We start from the raw sequence: 14,417 nt of genomic DNA on the forward strand, positions 1-14,417 counted from the left end.
AAGTGCCACATTTACATATTTTTTGGACACTGTCAGGAGTGGAAACTCCACCACTGCTCTGGGCAGTCTGTTCCAATGCCTGACCATCCTTCCAGTGAGAAAACATTTCCCAATAATCAGTCTAAACCTCCTCTGGAGCAACTCCAGGCTCTTTCCTCTTATTGTCACTTGTTATCTGGGAGAAGAGACTGACCCCCACACGTCTGAGCCTCCTTTCAGGGAGCTGTAGAGAGCCAGAAGATCCCCCTGAGCCTCCTTTTGTCCACACTGAACCCCCCCAGCTTCTCCTCATCAAATTTGTGCTCCAGACCCTTCCCCAGCTCCATCCCTTCTCTGGACGCTCTCCAGCCCCACAATGTCCTTCTTGTAGGAGCTCCAGCCCCGCAATGTCCTTCTTGTAGTGAGGAGCCCAAAACTGAGCCAGGATTTGAGGTGTGCCCTCCCCAGTGCCCAGGACAAGGGGACAGTCACTGGCCACAGGACCAGGGCACCTCCTGCAATCAGGTTCTCACAGGGCATCCCCAGGACATCTGTTCTTGCCAAGACGAACCCTTTGTATCTTTGAACTCTATTTCCAGACAGGCTCCTCACAGTCCCAGCCTCCCTTAGCTCCCCGGGGAACCATTAGCTAATGAATAATTGAAATCCAGGGTTTGGAGCTGAGCACTTGGCTGCTGCCTCCTGCAGCTGGGGGAGGAGGTGTGGGTGTGTGTCTGGAGCAGGAGCTGATGGCTTCACACGGTAATTACCTCAGCGAGAGGCAGGCAGGGCACAGCAGCGCATCACAGGCGAAATGGCAAAGCAGCAAGGCTCTGCCGTCATCGTGGCCCCCCTCCCTCCAAACTAATGGGCTGGAATACAGTGGAGGAGCCTGTGATAGAGAAAAGGGAAAAAAAAAGGGGGAAAGGAAAAAAAGAGGAAAAAGGGAAAAAAAAGGGAAAAAAAACGGAAAAAAAAAAGGGAAAAAAAAACGGGAAGAAAGGGGAAAAAAAGAGGAAAAGGAAAAAAAAAAGGAAAAGGGGGAAAAAAAAAGGAAAAGGGGGAAAAAAAAAAGGAAAAGGGGGAAAAAAAAAAGGAAAAGGGGGAAAAAAACCAGGGAAAAGGAAAAAAAAAGGGAAAGAAAGTGATGTGTGCCAGGAAAGTCCCAAACCCTCATGAAGTATTTGGCACCCTTTGGGTTCTAACTAGCAAGAAAGGAGAGAATAGAAATATTAAGTTATGAATAAGACTGGCTTTGTACTCTTTACACTCTCACTGGCAGTAAAGCAGTCCTCAGCTCACAGATATTAAAAAAAGAAAAAAACCCCTATTTTTCAAGGATCTTCCACTGCAGATCCCAGCCACAGCTGCCTGTGGTGGGTAACAACCCTGCTCTCATTAGCATCAATACCAGAGACAAGAGAAATGACAATTGTGAGATGAGGCTTAAGAGAGAGCTTACTAAAGGTTAGCAGACCAATCCTGCAAGCTGAGGAAAAGCTTTGTCAGAGGCAGCAGCAGCAGGGAGGGCCCAGGATGTCTCCTGGCAGAGGAAGGCTCTGTCACACCGGCAGAATGATTGCCTACTCCACTTAGCAGTGCTTTAATGCCAAAGGGCTTTTAACAAAGCCCCTCTCCAAGGCACTTAAAGCTGCTAGGGTGTCACAGGATGAGAAGGAGAATCTTTTAATGCATTAATAAATAGAGGGATAAAAAATCCCAAACCCCACAAGACTAGGAATAAGCCCCAGTTTTTCAACAGAAAAGGAATGTATCAAGCGATTTGTACTGCTCACTGCAGTCTCAAGTGGCCTAGAAAGTCATTCAGAAGCAAAATGAAGTTTTTAGGTGAATAGTGAAAACTGGAAGAGATTTCATGTGTTTATATGCACATAAAGATAGTTTATATGTAGCATGTGTATCTTAGTGGTTATATATTGTACATATTACACATATATTATAGGTTGTATATAGATAAGTCAAAATATAATATATCTTAAATCGATCTATTTTATATACATACACAGGTCTACATAAACTAACACCCCACCCCATTTTGTGCCATCTGTCCCTGGGCACCAGGCTCCAGGGCAGATGTGCAGGGAGGCAGCACAGCAGCTTGTGGGGCTCCATAGGAGAACATCAGCAGGAGCATGTTAGCAACAAGTGGAATACATTCCTTCAGAGCAAGCCAAGGGCCTGGGAAGCCAAACCCTCCCATTCCCCCCTGGGGCATCACCAGCCCATCTCCAGCACAGCCCCAGCACTCAGGGAGAGCCACCACAGCTCCAGAGGGCCCCCGAGGGCAGCGTTCACTCTCCAGTGGTTGCAGACACCCGGGGGGCTGCAGCAATCAGGACACAGCAGTTTCCATGCATTCTCTTATTATCTACAGTTCAAGCTCTCCCTGTTACATTGACAAACTGGCTGCGAGCTCCAATCGATCTCAGGGCACCTCTTGGTCCCTGTAAGCTCCCCGTGCCCACCAGGATGCGCACATCTAGCCAGGAATCTTGTTATGGAACAATTGCCAACAGCAAGATGCTCCCAGGTTGCAGCACAGCACACAGACAGACCAAGTGGCCTCCAGCTCAAGGGGACAGTCCTGCCTTTCCTAAGCTCTTGCTGCTTTTTTCTTTTTTTTCAAATTAAAAACATCTTATTAGATGTGGCTTTATCAAATGCTGTGTTAGTACCAGGCAACATACACAAAAAAGCCCACCCCAAAACCAAAAAACAAACAAACAAAAAATAAAAACAAGAAGCAAAACAACAAGATCTCCCTGGGCTTTTCTAAGGCTAGCAGGATGAAGTTCTGTGCTCGAGACAGCTACACAGCTGCACTAGGTCATGGACACCAACAACCTTCCATCTCCACTTAATACCAGCATTTATTTTATGTTCTATTAACAGATGTCAAGTGCAAGGAGGTATTTCACATACCTGTAAGGCAGGACAGAACAGCCCTCCATCTGCTCAGCACGGGAAGACCACCACCCTGACCTCTCTCCCAAGAGCTCTGTAAAAAAAGGGTGTTTTCCTTTTATCAGAACTCCTGAGCTGATTTGAAATATGTAGCAGCTGAGAGCTGCCAGTTAAACACCTGAGAGAGAACTGCTAAACATTTCTCAGGGCTAGAAAAAAAAGGAGAGAACCGGAGCCAAAATGTTGTTCTGGGAAGGCTCTGGTTATAACAGGTGGGATGGGGGCAGCAGATGTGTCCAGAGCTTGGCTGCCACCTATGAGAGCTACAAGCCAGTTTCCTCAGGATCCTTTGCCAATGTGTTAGATGTATGCATGAACAACATAAAGAAAAGGTCACTTGAGATTTCAAAATTCTCCAGTCTCTTGCAGCCTTTTTTCAAATCCAAAGTTCACTGTCCTGTCACCTCAGTGGTCTCTTCACTCCCATCCCAGACCCTGCAACAGGCAGCACAAACCTGCAGCCCTGGGCACTGCCTGCTTGTCCAGGGCACCAGCAGACCCCAAACTCCCACCCCAACACCCCCAGCCCCACTTTGCACCCCCACACTGCCCAGGCTGGGGCAGCTCAGAGCACCATTAATGCTCCGGCATCCTGCACACAACACAGCCTGGGAGCTGCTAGATGAATTCAGCTCCCTGAGGAAGAGCTTTCCTTTTGACCTTTGTCATCCTCTAACAGGGATAAGAAATCTGCAATTCTTCTGCAGTCTCCAGGGCTGGAATAGGTATTAGAGAAGAATTAAGCGTTTCTCTTTAATTTGCTGTGCTTACCCACTCTTTCCTTCACATGTACTTGAGCACTCCCAGCATTGCTTGGCCTCAGGCTGCATTCAGCAGAAGGCTTTAGGTGCTCATTAATTAATGCTTAATTTGTGTGGGCCTCTGCTTACAATTCTTATGCAAATCCTTATCAAATTGTGTTCTGGTTTCAGCTGAGCTGGATCCAAGCCCTAAAGAGCTAAAAGAGGAATGACAAATTGAGGAGTAAATGTGCAGGTAATAAAGCCTTTCCTGTCCTCAGAGGCTTTGCAGTCACCTTGGGTCATGTGTACTACAAGTATAAAATTAGAGGAGAAATAAAGAGTGCCTTAATGTTTGAGTCTGGCAGAATGTGCAAGAGCTGTTGTTGGAAAGCAACTACCAATAAACACTTACTGATGTGTTGGTTATTAATGTGACATTTTTATATAAATGCTTCTTCCCCTGGAAAGAAGATAGGTTTTTACCAGAAGAGAAAAAATGAGTTTTTTCTGTGTAGTTTAATCATTGTGTATGTTGCCTGGTACTAACACAGCATTTGATAAAGCCACATCTAGTAAGATCTGGTTTTAATTTGTGCTCTTTATTACAGTTTGTTGTAGCTGCCTAATTAAAATTTGTCAGGGAAGTAATCAGCCTTATTTCTGCAGTGAGATCAATTTAATAAGAAAGCAATTTTGCAATTTGGTTTTATTAATTAATTAGGCAAAACACTATACAATCCACGTAGTGGTGTATAAACACAGGGATGCCATGACACCAGCCACAGTGTCCAAAGAAAAAATGGAATTTACCTGTGGATATTCCATGCCCAGTGTGGTTTTTGCCCCTGCCAGCTTCAGAGAAAAAAGCTGTCATTTAATGCTTAACCGAATGTGTCTGCTAGTGCAGGTTTTCTTCAGACAAACCTCAAAAGAGCATTATGTGGGATGGAGGAAGAACAACTGGATCAAGAAAAATTCACCAGCAAATGGATCAGCATCTTTACACAGACTTCCTCCAACAGTCCCAGGTGCCAAAGCAAACAAATCTCATACTCCTGGGAAAACAAATCAGAGAAATAGTGGGAAGGCTCTCTGGGCAACCATTGGAGGAGGAGGAAGGGTCTCAGGGCTGGGCTGTAGATGTTTCTGCTTGTCCCTGCTGTAAGAATACTTGCCCAGCTTCATTTTCCAAACTCAAGCAGAGACGTGGCATCCATCACTTTGGATGCCAAATGCCAATGGCACATATCCCAACACAACCCCCAGCACACAGAGGTCAGGTCCTGGCTGCCTGATCTTCACACCACGTTCACTTCTGGGGTATCAGACACTGCCATGATGCTCCCACTTGCAGAGGCAGAGGAACCTGAGGATTCCACCAGCTCAGCTGCTGCTCTGCTCCTCAGCCCTTGCTGGGCTCTGCTCTGAGAAATCAATGCTGAACTCTCTGTGCTTCCAAAAGGAGCAAGCAAGGAACAAAACAAAGCACAACAGCAGCATTTGAGCGAGCTCAGAGTCTGCTCCCTGAGGATGCAGCCAGACATGCTGTCTGCACCAGATCAGCTTCAAAGCCAGCAGCTGGGAGTGCTCAGGGCACAAACACTCCGAGTTAATAAAAGAGCATCTTCCACAGTCACGGTGCAAATTTCTGCCTCCTCCTAACTGGAGGAAGATGCTGGGGCTGCTCCAAGCATTTCCTCCTGCTTTTGAGCATCGGTTGGGACTTTCAAGGGCTCATGCAGATCGAGCCCCATTCACCTTGTTCAGAAACTCTTGCAGAAACTGTCCCAGTGCCTCAGCCTCTGTGAGGAGCCCAGTGCAGGCTGGAATCCAGCTCTGCTACCTCTGCTCACTTGCTTTTCCTGTGCCTCTGATTCCTTCCCTACCATTTGAATATCTTTGCTATTGAGTTGTTCAGGAATTGCTTCTTACTTTGAATTTTCACTATGCTTAGCACAAGGGGCTTTTGATCCAAGCCAGGGACTCAGGATGTTGCTCACAACACACCAAATTGGGATAAAAAGGGTTTGCACATGATGAGATGACAGAGTGAATAAGGCTGATAAAAGGCTCTTAAGTCATTAATTCAAGTTATGCAAGATCTAGAAACATTTCAGCAACAACAAAAACTCTGTTAGAGCCTTAGCAATTTCAAAGAACTTTTTCTTAATTGGCTTCACAATATTTTTTCCTTTCAGTCTTTTTTTTTGGTGACAGAGGATATTAGCAAATTTATGCTTCCAGCATCACCGGTGGCTCCCAAACAATCTTTTCAGGGCTGTGCTGTGTTTTCTTTGCCTGAGTAATGGGAAACCTGCCCAGACACTCACATCCAGTCCAGCTTCCTACCCCAGAAAAGGAGCATCAGCTGATATTTTAGGCTTTCACCTACCTGGCCAAAAAACAGGGGGACAGGGAAAGTGAGTGAGCAACACCAGGGACAGAGTATCAGTGTTAAACTGTGGTAGCAAGGTGGGTGATCCCACCCTGGGAGGCTGGATGGGCACCCATGGGAGCAGGCACCCTCCCAGCACTGGGACAGCAGGGGGATGCTCCCTGGGCAGCCAGACAGACAGAACAGACAGAACAGACAGGACAGACAGAAACACTGCATGCTGGCTTTGTCACCTCTTGCCACAGGCTGCAGGCTGCCTGTTCTTGCAGCCACCATCACAGCAGGGGCTTTGCTAATCAGGGGTTTTATTTGTAGCAGGACCAGTTGGGAATGTTTAGCCTCCAGACCAGGCCTGTCCTGGCTGAGGCCCAAACCCCAAACCAGCACCTTACCCGCTGAGCTTCATTTCAGACCCCACCACATCCATCTGCATTTCTTCTTTCAGCTCCATCCCTGCACAGAGACATTTCTTCTCCAAACAATTGGCTGGGTCTTCTATTGTAGTCTTTCCTTCACATCAAAATCCATCACAAAACATCATCTTAGCCCCTGAAAACACTAAGAGCCTTTTTATGTCAAAGAGTTAAATCTCATTACTCAGCAGGCATTAATTTCCCTCTTTTAACACTAGAGGGTTTGATCCCTTCCTGTTAAAAATTTATCCACCAGAGCTAAATCATTCTTGTCTTCCCCTTTCTAGCCAAGGAAGAAGAAAAAATTTAAAAGGCTCCAACATTTTGCTGGCTCATTCATCTTGGTAGATTCTTATTAAATCCTTGCAGGGGCTGTTCTGTTCCTGGGGCATGAGATTGTTTTTTCTGCCCTAAAGGGACACAGTGGGATAAATACTGGCTCTGAGCCAGGACTTTGTAGGTAGGAAACAAACCAAATATTAGGATGATGAGCATTTAATGCTTAGGCTCTGGCCCTAACCAATATCACTCAGTTCCAAAACTAACAATTTATTGGCCACCCTTTTTTCCCACCATCCCTGGTCTGGATCACCTCTTATCTGGTTTCTGCCTTTCACATTTTCATGGCACAGCAGATTCAGCTGGCTGCCATGTTTGGGTCACTCCCCTGGTTATGCAAGCACAGCACTGCCAGGGATGCCCTGCAAATGCTGAACTTGAGATTCCTTCCATTGTGATCTGTAAATGAAGAAAGCAGCTGGAGGAGGGAATAACAGTAAACAAATGCTCCCTTCAGCAGGGTTAATGGTGGGGTGGAAACCACTCAGACTAAAATCAACCTTTACCTAAGACAGGAACAGGTTTTGTGGTCATTGCCCATTGTGAAGCCCATCACTGGTGACCCCAGCTCAGAGCTGGAGCCCCCTGGGGAGGCTGGGAGAGCCCAGGGAGCTGGGCAGCCCTGACTCCAGGGGAGTTGCACATTTTGGCAGCTGCACATTTTGGCAGTTGTGTCTCCATCATGTCCCACCACCACCATAGGGAGAGGATGGAGAGCCTGGGCTGCCTTTCCCTGGCATCAAACTGGGCTGGGGCTGCCCCACAGCTGTTCCCTGCTCTTGCACCCAGCAGGAGCCAGTCACCCACTCTGCAAAGCACAAATGGAGGGGACACAAATCCCTGAGCATCAGCTTCACGGAGTGTTTCAAGAGAGGAGTAAGTTCAGCCAGGTTTGGACACAACTTTATTCCATTTAAAAGGGACCAGCACAGGGAATCCAGGCACTCTGTGTGTACCTCACTCATGCTTTCCTCACATGCTGCCAGGCCATTTCTTCTTTAAAATCACAGATCATTTTGTGGTTTTCACATTTCTGATCTCCTGCAGCAGGTCAGACATTAGAGTGAGACTGACTAACAAGATCATGAAGTCTTCAAAATTAATTTTGTTCTCTGATTCCTCATCCAAGGAAGAAATAATTTCCTGGTATTTTGGTTTGTTTTCTTGGCCCTATGGAGGATTTTAAATGAAAAAAAAAAAAAAGAAGTATGAAATTCCTTTTTTATTGCATCACTAGAAAAAAAGAAAGACATCTACTTATGTAAATATTAATGTATTTTTTATTTTCCCATTCAGGTTGTTATGTCAACATTCATATTAGTTTTTCAAGAGAAATTCAAACAGAAATATTATTGTAGTCAGAAAGGAGAACAACCAGTCCTCAAAATTTCCATCAGAATCCAGCATATATCTTTATGTCTAAAAGACACCTAATTATGACTGAAAATCTGACAATGATGATGATACAGCTGGTAACTGTTAAATAAAAAAGGGTGTCCTGTGTCCTGATAAAACTGGGAGGAGGAAACAACCAACCCTCTTAAATTTAATATTCAAATATATACAAACACATATTGTGAAGGTCTCAGAGACTGTTGATTTTACAGGCATAACTTTAATACTGCTACTCCTGGTCCTCTTGGGCATTCCTGTTGGAATGGATTATTAAAATTCTGTAACATATCTATTATTTATATTTCCTAACAAAAAAGCTTTGCTAGAGTTCCAGGTTAGTTTTTTAGCCTAATTTCCAAACCATCTCAGGATCCCAAGCTTAATTACTTCCAGTAATATTTTCAATTCTTTTTCAATAAGGTGCCTCATTTCTAATTTGGTGCCAATTTCCCCTCCCCAACCAGTCATGTGATCTTGCTATTTTTGGAAGTAAAGGTATTATATTACCTCTCTCATTTGCTTATTTGAACTCTTTTTTATTAGTCCTATATAGCTTTTCCTACCACTTGATAATTGTTTTGGGTGGGGCTTTTTGGGGTTTTTTTGTGGGTTTTTGGTGGGGTTTTTTTGGTGTTTTTTTTTTTTTTTCAATTTATGGAGGGGAAATAAACCAGTGGGGTGTTGACAGCCACAAGTGCTGCTGTGATGGTTTTTCACCACTCCTTTCTGCCCCTTTCTCCCAGGAACCCCACCAGTGACAGCAGAGAACACAGAACATGGCTCTGCAGCACAGGGCTGGCCCCCAGTGCTCTGGCAAACCACCACACACCTTGTTAAATACCATGAGCTTCTTCTCTTCCTAAAACCAGCCTCTTGTCATCATCCAAGGGTTTTCATTTAGTTGGTTGGTTGGGGTTTTTTGTTTTGTTTTTTTTGCAATTGCCCTGTTTTCTTTAAACAAATCCAAGCAGGAATCAGCTGCGGTTTGTTGCTGTCCCCCTCCCTTGGCCCTGTGTTAGACACAGGCTCACATAAAGCAACTCAGTCATAGAATTTGTTTGTACCAAACCCCTCAAGTCTCCCTTGGGATGACCCCATGGACTGCCTGATGCTGGCCAAGCTGCAGGAGAGAGCCTGAGCTGCCATTCCTGCCCCCAGAGTGCCCAGGGCTGTCCCAGTGCCACCCAGCCAGCAGACCCCCTCACCTGGATGAAGTGCCAGAACTGGGATTGCAGTAAGCTCTTGGTTTCAGATTTGCTGAGCTTGCTCTCAGGGTCAGCATGGTTGTTATACACCAAAGCTGCTGTGGCAAAGGCCTTTTCAAGGTCTGAGCCTTTTCTTAGAGCTGGAGGGAGGAAAAGTTTATCCAAAAAAACCCAACAAAAAAACCAAAAATCTTTTGAGATATAATTGAAAGGAATCTGTTAAAACCATCCAGGGTGGGTGGAAATCTGTGTAGTTTCATTAAAGTTAATGAGACTGAAACTGTTTATACCCACAGAGGATCTGGCCCAGATTTTATTTGGAATGGGCCAGCACCATGCCTCATATCCCATGCAATCACACCCTGAAGGGAGCTCTCCTTCAGAGCCAGGGCTGTGGCACAGCTTGAGGATTGAGACCCACCTGGCCTGTCCTGACCCTGGGCATCCAGCAGGGACCTGCCACACCACGGGGACAGGCCATGGTGGCCATCTCCTGGATGCATTTGGAGCCCCAGAGACCTGCACCAGGGAAAACAGGGCCCCTTTGGGAGCATCCCTGTCTGAGCACCAGTGCTGCACCTCAGCATTATGGCAAACTTGGGATCTGGGCTGGATCCATCCCACCCTTGTGCATGACTCTGAACTGCTGATGCTCACAAGCTCTGCTAGCAGGGGTTACACAGATGATTTATGCTGTGATTTTTTATGAAAAGGCAAGCACAAGAGATGTGACAGCACTGGAGAACATGGCACAGGGACCCATGAGACCCTCCTGACTTGCACCAGCTGAGGATCTGCACAGCCTCTGCAAGCCCTGTGACACTGCCAGAACTTTCTGCACGTGGGCTGTGAAGGACCTGAACCCCAAAGGGGCAGTGAAGGGCTCCCCTTACCTTTAATTGATGCCAGCTGCTTGGCAATGGGTACACTGGTGGTGAGAAAGCAGAGAGGCACAATTATCACTTGGCAAATTGTGTAGGGTATTGAATTTCTCCATGAATGAGCTTGCTCATTTCTGTTTTATTTAATCACCCAGGAACTCAGGGCTTCCCAAGGGACAGTGTCTTTCCTTCACAGTGGAAAGGAAAATGGCCTCTACAAGAAGCACAAGATCACACAGCTTCTAATCCCTCACCTGAGTGAGTAGCCTGGAGTTGTAACTAAAGCTAATTATTAATTTTAAGTGAGGGACATTGCAACACACTCATGTAATTTCTCCATGAACATAAAAGAGGCCCCAGAGGTTTCTCAATTTTATAGCCATTCCCAGGAAAGTGGAGAGGGGTCTGCCATCCCCTCCTCACCAATGCCCTCAGTTTGGAGCAAACACATAACTTTTATTTCCAGCAGGATTCACATTTGTGAGAATCACCCCCCTGCTTTCAATCAAAACCTAAAACCTGCTTACCTTGTGCTGAATTGCTGGAAACTAATTACAGAGCATGTGATAGAGACAAACACACCCAGATGATGAGTTTCAACACAAATGGCAGATCACCCAGATGCCACAACAAAGAGATGACTTACCCCTTGGGCATGCCTGCAGCAGCTGGAGGGCCTTTTTTGGTGGCAGCAGGAGCAGGCTGACTGACTGAGTACTGCTTCATACTGGGAACACTTGTTCTGCAGCCACACATCTCCAGGCCAGGCTGTTTGTGATCTCCAGGCAACGGGGCAATAGCAAGCAGGTGGATGGAAGCTCTGCCCCGCGGCAGCAGCCTGCTTGTAGCCATGCCTATCAATAATGCAAACACTACCTGGGAATCCTGGAGCCAGTGAAATACCCCAGTCTGCAGCAGGAAGGCACTGCTGGGCTGGCAAGCAGTGGGGCTTGAATTTTACAGGGGAATTTGACAGAAACAAACCCAACTCAATGGAACCTGGATCCTCTCAGACCTGTGGGGATGTAACTTTGCATCGGGAATAACTTTGACACTGCATCCACTCATCTATACAAATTATAATTTTAATGAGAAACATTCCTGCTGTGGGATAATGTAACTTGCCCCAAGCTATAAAGTGAGTTATTCCTGCAGCCAGAGCTGGAATCCAAGCATTTCCTAGCTCCTGATCCAGCATTTATCCTAGGTGAGCACACTCCTACTCTAATATTTATTCTATTTCCCTATCAAAGTGCAAAGAGCCCTGCTCTGCCTCCAAACCAGCTCCAAGGCAGCCCCAGCAGGGAGCCTGGGCTGTGCTTCCCACCCGAGCAGGGAGTGCTGCTTCCCCAAGCAGCTCGGAGCCATATGGCAGAGCAGGCGCGCATCAGAGGAACTGGAAGGGCTCCAGTGAACTTTGTTATTTATTGGCATGGATACTGCTATTAGAAAACACAGCTTGTCACACTGCCTAGCTCCATGCACGGGCTCCTCTCTGCGGATCCTTTGCCTAGAGGTGTCTAGACAGGATAACTTCAAGTTTAAAGACAAAGCAGGCAGTTTAATTCCAGGGTGGTCTGTTAATAGGTGGTGACTTCAGCTACCTCATCCAGCTCATCGTTCCTGGTGAAAGGATACAATACTGATGTTAAAACGGTCCATGATGAGACTTTATGTAACGGGACACACAAAGGAGACTGCAACAGATGGCCCAGAGAATTAAAATGTTTTCCTCATTTAGTAGAAGCTAAATTACTGAAGGCTAATGAATAAGGATGTTCACCACCTTACCGTTCCTGGATTTTAATTATCTTAAAAAGCATGGGAAAAGAGAACCTTTAATTTTCCATCTAAGAGTGTCATTACTCAAACAATTCAGAGCCTTTTTCTGAGAGGTTTAAGCTGTCTTAGATCTCTAGTGCATTCTTTAGGACTGGCTCATGAATAAAACAGAGCCTGTAATTGCAATGACGAAGCCAAAACACATATAATCAATGCTCATTATTCCATCAATTAACACACTAAAATTAAACAAGAATTCAGGCTTAGTAATCTGCCATCAGCTAAAAAAAATTAAAAATAAGAGAGAGTCTTGATATCATGTTGAAGTGATAATTCCCTTTCACATCTGTTGAACCATACAAGGAGGCATGAAAAGCCTTACATCCTGGTCAATATGTGGAATGGGGATATTTGGTCTTAGCATCCAAGGTAAAAAATGAGAGTGAGAAACAGACTCAATTTCCTGTTTATCAGTGGCAGGCAGTACTGTGAGCGGGCTGGCAAACCCAGCCCTCTGTGTTTTGGGATCTTTCCACTGCAGATCAGATTTCAGCTCACAGTTGTTTTAATCTCACCAACTTTTGAGAGCCTGAGCTCTAGAACAGGTGATTTGCTTTGCTGGGGTAGTAGCAAGTTCAGACAAAGCTGGGGTTCATTATCCCTCTAGCATACACTAATTAACATGTGCAGGAGCCTTGTGCCTGACAGATAAGGGGTAGCATGAGGATAACCCTTGCCTTTGCAGATGATCAGCTTTGAAGATTGAGATTTTGGCTGTGCGTGTAGCTCGAGTATTCTGGTCAGCAAGGTGTGTGTGGAGCCAGGCCATCTGCTCTGTAGCTATTTTGGTACACACTATTTATGTTTGAAATATCCAGGTGCCTTTATTGGTCAATTTTTAGCATGTTTCACACGTTAACAATCCTGTCTGTGCAAAATACGCAACCTGCCACTTCAAACTGCAAAATCCTTACAGGCAGTTCACTTAAAATAATTGCCACTGCAAAAAGCCACAGCCTCTGCCTCACTTTCGGTATTTTCCTGGAGACTTCCTCCTCCTTTTTTAAGGAAATGCTTTTTGCATTTCAGAAGGCTGATATTGTGAAACATGTGTGTGTGACAGAGCCCTGACTCCCTTAGAGATGACCCAGGTGGGGCAGGAGGGAATACCTGAAACAGGAGACACACTCACACCTCCTGGCCTCTCAGGTTTCATTTCACCAGCAAACCCTTCAGGAGCTGCAGGAGAAGAGCTGCTAACTTGCACCCAGGCAGGTAATAGCTTGAATTCTTCACCCAGAGCAGCTGTGGGTGTCCCATCCCTGGAAGTGTCCAGGGCCAGGTTGGACAGGGCTTGGAGCAGCTTGGGATAGTGGAAGGTGTCCCTGCCCATGGCAATGGGTATGGAACCAGATGAACTTTAATCCTGAAAACACTATTGCCAAGTAATTTTCCCTCTGAGAATGTTTTACTATAGGATACTTAGATTTCAGAAAGGCAGCTATATTCTTAAAAACCTAGAATCTCATTAATGGGGGACAAAACAATAAAAATGTAACAACAGGAAGTAAATGCAGCAAACAGGATGCCTCCTCACTGAACTGTTAAAATTTCATATCAAAATGCTAAGATCTTCATAATAAAAATAGATGTCAGTGACAAATGATGGGATAATCAGCACCATATATACTAATAGCAAAATACAAATTCTTGCTGATGTTAGAGAATTCCAAAAGGAAAAGCTCTTAGGTTTAGCAGAAGTAGGGAATAAAAAGAACTCCTAAAAAAGAATATTGAAGTTAGGGGAGAGCACAAGCTAAGTAGACCTTCTATTCACGCACATAACAAATTTTGACTAAAATCTTTCTTAAAACCAGTGGACAAAGGACTAAATGCTTATGACATGATATGGCATAATGAGAAGCACTTTTTTCAAAAAAGGATTAAATAATACAGTGGCAGTTTTTAATCAGTAGCTCTTAATCTGTCTGTCATATTAACTGTGAAACTCTGGAGATATTGTCAGGAGCAGACTACAGGGAGGTGCAATGCATGTTGATGCCACTGCCTCTTATATCAGCACATCACAGTTTCAGCCAAGATTGATTCAGGGCTACAGCCTGGATTGCTTCTTCAATTTGAGAGCCTATAAAGATTTGAAATAATTAACCTAATCAGGTTAGGCAATTGTAACATGAATTCATGCAACAATAGCACAAACTTTCTCAAAGTCTTAGCCATCACTGAGGCTCTGTTATGTGCAGATCAATGGCCACAATGAAGGAGATCTGGCCATCAGG

At 45.3% G+C, this 14,417-nt stretch overlaps 1 protein-coding gene across 1 annotated transcript; it reads right to left on the bottom strand.

Annotated features, from left to right (window-relative positions):
- Positions 1–7,757: 7,757 nt before the first annotated feature.
- Positions 7,758–11,795, bottom strand: SNTN (sentan, cilia apical structure protein). The gene is made up of 4 exons (XM_054281073.1): positions 10,982–11,795; positions 10,348–10,382; positions 9,455–9,594; positions 7,758–8,024 (listed from the first exon to the last, which is right to left on the bottom strand). The coding sequence occupies exons 1-4, from the start codon at positions 11,185–11,187 to the stop codon at positions 7,866–7,868; spliced, it is 540 nt and encodes a 179-aa protein (XP_054137048.1). The 5' UTR covers positions 11,188–11,795; the 3' UTR covers positions 7,758–7,865.
- Between the last annotated feature and the right edge of the window lie 2,622 nt (positions 11,796–14,417).

The sequence above is a fragment of the Melozone crissalis genome, unplaced genomic scaffold, assembly GCF_028551555.1.
Source record: "Melozone crissalis strain CALT ecotype California unplaced genomic scaffold, PUWL_Pcris_2 ptg000029l_1, whole genome shotgun sequence".
NCBI classification, from domain to species: domain Eukaryota; kingdom Metazoa; phylum Chordata; class Aves; order Passeriformes; family Passerellidae; genus Melozone; species Melozone crissalis.

Excerpts from the sequence above, each read along its gene's own strand:
- SNTN (XM_054281073.1), bottom strand. The coding sequence starts at position 11,187 with ATGGCTACAAGCAGGCTGCTGCCGCGGGGCAGAGCTTCCATCCACCTG. Across the intron at positions 10,383-10,981 it reads GCTGCAGGCATGCCCAAGGG|TGTACCCATTGCCAAGCAGC; the intron begins GTAAGTCATCTC and ends TCTCACCACCAG. Across the intron at positions 9,595-10,347 it reads GCAGCTGGCATCAATTAAAG|CTCTAAGAAAAGGCTCAGAC; the intron begins GTAAGGGGAGCC and ends TCCTCCCTCCAG.